A 6,000-nucleotide genomic window follows, 5' to 3' on the forward strand; every position below is an offset into this window, starting at 1 on the left:
AACACAATCAACTGAAACCTCCGGCGCAGCTCCACTAGTAACAATTTAATTGTCATGTGCAAAGGTCTGTAACTTAAGCCTACTATTCCAAGTAAAGTCAACTACAAAACTTCACTTTGCGCATGACTTCATTATGGACCTTGCTTCAATTCTTAAAATTACACAAGTTGTGACCTATGCCTTTACACGACAAATTACCCCAACTGGGTTACACTTTACACGACAAATCCCTAGCAAATAAAAATACAATTGTTTTCATTCTTGTTTATGTAAAAGACGTGCATATATATCAGGGGCGGACCTATGCCTAGCGGGTGGGGGTCTATATCAGGGGCTGACCTATGCCTAGCGGGTGGGGGTCGGGCGACCCTTGTGAAATTTTTTTTTTTCAGTGTTATATATCTGATTTTATCCCGTGTGACACCTGTGAAATTTTGAAACCGACACTTGTGACGGAAGCAAAGTAGTGAAGTAAAAAGAAAAAGATGAAGATAATAAGTAAATGGTTTTCCAAGTAGAGATGTATCTTGGTGAAGAAGATGAAGAGAGACTCTTTGGTGAAGAAGAAGAATAAAGGAAATGCGGTTTTGACTTTTGGATATAAGGTGTATAATAAATTAAAGTGTATTGGATATAAGCATGAAAAACCTATCTTGGAAAAGTAAGTTAAAAACTTAATTTTGATTTAAAAGTAAGTTAAAAACTTAATTTTGATTTAAAAATCAAACTTTTTAAACGAAAATTCAACATTTTTAGTTCTCTTTAGTTTAAACTTTTTTACTAGTTTTATAATTTATTTTATCAATATATGAATTTTGTTTTATGGATAACAAAGTTGTACATGTAAGTTTTTATGTTGTGTATACATGATATGTTTTGCATAAATATCAAATCACATATAACATAAGTATACAACTGACCAACGAATCAGACGAAATCAGACGAGTAGACGAACTCCAATTGACATTCTGTTCATCTGAATTTTCGACTCTTGTTTGTTCATCAACTCATCCATATTTTTTTTTGTGAGGTAGTTAGGTTGAGTTTTAATGAAGTAAAAAATGTAAAACAGTATGATTTTTAATGCACTTTTGCAATGTTGTTTAAATTTATTTTGATTTTTTTTTTACTTTGTAACACAAACTGATCCGACCCGACCCGATCTGAATCGAAAAAAATTATATATGCATATAGCAATAATTTTTTACCTTTAAAAATTTCTGACCCTCGTAAAATAAATTTCTGAATCTGCCACATATATATATATATATATTAGTTTAGTATACTATATAATTTTTTGTATACTTAATATTCTTTTTTTATAATTGTATGATATGGATGGATAAACGATCTTGAAGTTGGGTGGTTGAACATGATAAAACTATCTAAAATTAAACAAAATTAACTGGAAGAAGTGAGAGTCAATAGAAGAGGGACAAAAAACTTGAATGATTTACATATAGGAGCAGTCCAAATTTATTATTTCCTTTAAAATAAGACACACAAGTGAAACCTTATAGGACGTGAAGCACCATTAATTTGCACACCTGCCGACGTGGCATGTAGAACATGACGTGGTGTGCTCTACACAACTTTGTACAACAGTGGCGTGCAACTTGCGTGACATGCCCAATTCTCACAGTGTGCCATCTGACTATTTTAAGCCTAATCTGGTAATAATGTAATCCGTATTTACGTAAATAAAATAATATAATAAATAAGTGATATTATTTTAGTCCAAAAACTTCAAAAGTATTTGAGATACATTTAGTTACATTTGAAAAGTTCAAATTGTGGGGCGTTGTAAACACTCTGCAAAACAACCGCCGGTGACGACTTAAAAATTGATAGAAGTCCAAATATGTCAGTAACAACTTGAAAGATTTAAAATTTTTATAAAAATATTAGTGATATAGTATAAAGTTATTTTTAGAAGATTAAAATCGCGAAATTTAAAAGATAAGCGAACAAAAGTCACTATATAGGACATCGATGAGCCCGAAACAAACTATTTCCAAAAATTAGTTTCTTAGGCATGTATTATCCGGAATTCAATATCGGATTAAACCTGATAAAAAAAATTATAAAAACGGAATTCGTTTGATTAGTTAAACCAAAAACTATACTTTTATTTAAAACCCCCCTTGGCACAAAACCCTTCCCCTTCTCACCCACCAAAACCGTATCCCTAGGGCTGTGCAACGGTTCAGAACCGCGAGAACCGAACTGGAACCGGAACCGGAACCGGAACCATTAAATGCTAAATATAAGAACCGGAACCGAACCGTATTTTAACGGTTTAGGTTCGGTTCAGAACCGAGTTAAACGGTTCTTGTGTAAACGGTTCTTGCTAGAACCAGTTTTCAATTAAGATTATAAATATGAAATATTAGAAGGTGCAAGAAACAAGCGACAACCCATAAAATAAAACATTATCATATCAACATATTATATTTTAATGAAAGGGATTGAAAATAGATTAGAATAACTCAAAATATTTCAGAAAACAATTACTTTTTAAAACAGATTTAGGGCTGTGAAAGATGATTATTGTTTATGATATTGTAACGGGTATAATGTAACCGGGAAAGTGAGAACGTGGATGGTTGCTCGTACATAAAAATATGAAAGCCTACTAAATAAACAGGATATTAAATATAATCTTCAAAGTTTAAACCTAGCCCGGTTCTAGCAGTTCTATAACCGAAACCATCGGTTCTAACCGGAACCGAACCGGAAACCGTTTTCAGCCAAATTTAAGAACCGGAACCGGACCTGAAATACAATAATACGGTTTGGATCTAGCGGTTCAGTTCTGGTTCTCCGATTCTAGCGGTTCGAAACCGCGAATTGCTCACCCCTACGTATCCCACTACCCCAACCCTTGTTAGTTTGCAATGTCTTTCACAAATACTATACTGCAAATAGAAGTATCATCTAATCGATAGTAGTATTGGTAGGTCAAGTAATTCAAAATTGGGAACAACACGTACAAGATTTTTTTTAATAAAACATTAATGCTACTTATACTTTAAAAAGACTTAAGATCAAACACATAAACTAAATTAATTATCAAGTTTGATACAAAAGTTAACGAGTCAATTATATAATTTATGTAGAGTTATTTTTAAATACCTTTTAGTAACATAAAGGTTGGCTTGTCATATTAGTATATTAGAAACATTGTTGCTCGTCGATTCCTTAGGCTGGTTATTGAGGAGAGGTTTTAACCTACCATACCAGTTATTGTCTATAATAATTCAAACTGAATAGATATTTACTCCGTGTAAACATCATACACATCGGGTGTCGTATACAAATTCATTAATTTTCATTGCTATCATTCTGCATAGACAGGTTTTTAAAGGTCTAATTAAATAAATAGCAAGCATGTATGATTTACGTTTCAAGTTATCTTATGTTGACTTCAAATAATAAAGTGTGTTGCTACGAAAATAAAACATTTGTTCTTTATAACTTTTCTAAGAAAGTGTATTGATAAATATTTCAATGGTATTTTCTTAGTTTTCGGTTTTCTAATTCGTGTTAAAAATTTATAACCCGTCAAAAATAAAAACATATTGTTTATTTTAAAACTGTTGTAAAGACTATGATACGACGGGGTATTAACAATGCTTGATAGGCTTATTGTTTATTGTATACCGATTATTTATTAAATTTTATATTTTTAAATTAGACGTGTTGTACACGGGTCACAAACTAGTGTTAGCACTTAGCAATAAAAGAAGATAAATTAGTGTGAAGATCGAAGATGAGAATGGCAGATTATGGTGGTCAGGAGTCGTTCGAGCTCAGCTCGAAATTATCAGCTAGGCTAAAAGTTTGAGGCGGAACTTGTTTCATTTATTATTCTAGCATGCTCGTGTTTTTCTGTTTGTACAAACTTAAAATAAATAAATATACACAAACATAATTAAACAAATATAGTAGTTTTATGCACACATCATGTCATCACTTCTTAACATAAACAAATGGGGGATGAATGCGCCACCAACTTGAGTAATTTCAAGGATGGAAGCAAAGGACATAATGCAGTAATGCGCAAAGGGAAAGTTTTGTAATTGACTTCACTTAGAATAGTATGCTTAACTTACTGATCTTTGCACATGACAATTAACTTGTTATTATAATAGCCCAAACATTCTATAAATAGCCTTTTTGAAATTCATCAGCAAACACATACCAATTATTAACAATTTAGCCAGTAATGGAGTCATTCAAACTCTCACTTTCACTTATTTGTTTCCTAACTTTTGCCATTAGCCATGCACAAAACACCCAACAAGATTACTTAAATGCTCACAATGCTGCACGCGCCCAAGTTGGTGTCGGAAATATGGTGTGGAATGCCACTGTTGCTGCCTATGCACAGAACTATGCTAACCAAAGAATAGGAGACTGCAACCTTGTCCACTCTGGTGGACCTTATGGCGAGAACCTCGCCGAGGGTAGTGGTACTTTCACTGGCACTGCAGCTGTTAATTTATGGGTAGCAGAGAAAACTTATTATAATTATACGACAAATACGTGTGCTAGCGGGCATGTCTGTGGACACTATACTCAAGTAGTGTGGCGTAATTCAAATCAGCTTGGCTGTGCTAGAGTTCAATGCACTAATAATAATTGGTGGTTCGTAATTTGCAGCTATTATCCTCGTGGAAACTATATTGGGCAGGCTCCTTACTAGTTAATATGCATGCTGTTACTTATAAATAAAACTCACGAATAAACTTATGTTCTGAACTATATGTATATTCAGATGAGAAGGAATAAAAATGGGGTCACTGGAGACATTAAGTTACTTCTAAATGCATAATCTTAACTTTATATTTCTAATTTAGGTGTGTTTAACCGGTCTTTTTGCACGTTGTTTGGTAGAACATTATACGTATCCGATAATCGTGCCTTACATATGAATTGAATCATGACACATGTATTTATGAGTTAACGCGAACATGACTATTTAACCTGATTTTTTATATACTTTTATTTATATATATTACGTACGCTATGCTAGAAATTTATAGTAAAAAATGTTTGAGACAGCTTGTTTTAAATAATTTAAAACGATGCTCAAGCATCTTTTTGTTGGTAATCAAGCAGAATATTAATCACATGTCAAATTATGATTTTTTAAAGATCAGAATATTAATCACATGTCAAATTATGATCTTTTAAAGATCATATGCAGATAATTTGAATTGATTGAATCAATCGGTGGGATTGATCACCCAACGAATCGTTAACAAAGATAATGCATATAACTCTAATGCGAACCTACGCATCCTTTGGAAACGGTATGACGGTACGTTACGTAGGTAGCGTTTGGTATGAAGTAATGACAGGGGGAATGAAATAATTCATTGCACGGGAATGAAGAAAGTGATGTTTGATTGCTCAATTGAATGGAATCATTCATTACGCATAGAATCTCATTCCATCAAAACCATTCCTTCTCATCCCCTTCTTTTTTTCATTTCATTCCTCCTTCACCCTACTTTCTCAACAACACCACCACTTAACAACCACCACCACCACCATCTCCACCACCACCATTTGACCTCCACCTTCGCCACCACCACCGCCACCATCGCTGTCGCCTCACCTACCACCAGCGCTACCACTACCACCACCTTATCACCAGCACTACCATCGCCACCACCGCAACCACCGCCACACCACCACCACCATCGTTGCCATAACCACCGCAACCATTGTCACAGCCTCCGCGTGGCTATCACCGGCACCACCACAGTCGCTGCCTGACCACCACCACCGCTGCTATCACCCCAACATCGCCATCACTACCAATGCTACCACCGCCACCCCTACCACCACAACCATCGCCCATGTTGCCTGACCGCCACAGCCACCACCACCACCATTGCCCATGTTGGTAATGATCCATTTTATTTCCTTATCAATTTCATTCCTTCTCCTATTCCATTCCTCCTTCATCCCATTACTTCCAACCAAACA

General features: G+C 34.7%; 1 protein-coding gene across 1 annotated transcript; it reads left to right on the forward strand.

Moving 5' to 3' along the window:
* The first annotated feature begins 4,228 nt into the window (after positions 1–4,228).
* Positions 4,229–4,708, forward strand: LOC143625717 (pathogenesis-related leaf protein 4-like). The gene has a single exon (XM_077095977.1). It carries the CDS (start codon positions 4,229–4,231, stop codon positions 4,706–4,708), a length of 480 nt encoding a protein of 159 aa, XP_076952092.1.
* Positions 4,709–6,000: the final 1,292 nt, after the last annotated feature.

This window comes from Bidens hawaiensis, unplaced genomic scaffold (genome assembly GCF_021521415.1).
Source record: "Bidens hawaiensis isolate Kalapana, Puna unplaced genomic scaffold, B.hawaiensis_p1.1 tig00004199_1, whole genome shotgun sequence".
Classification (NCBI taxonomy): domain Eukaryota; kingdom Viridiplantae; phylum Streptophyta; class Magnoliopsida; order Asterales; family Asteraceae; genus Bidens; species Bidens hawaiensis.

Excerpts from the sequence above, each read along its gene's own strand:
- LOC143625717 (XM_077095977.1), top strand. The coding sequence starts at position 4,229 with ATGGAGTCATTCAAACTCTCACTTTCACTTATTTGTTTCCTAACTTTT.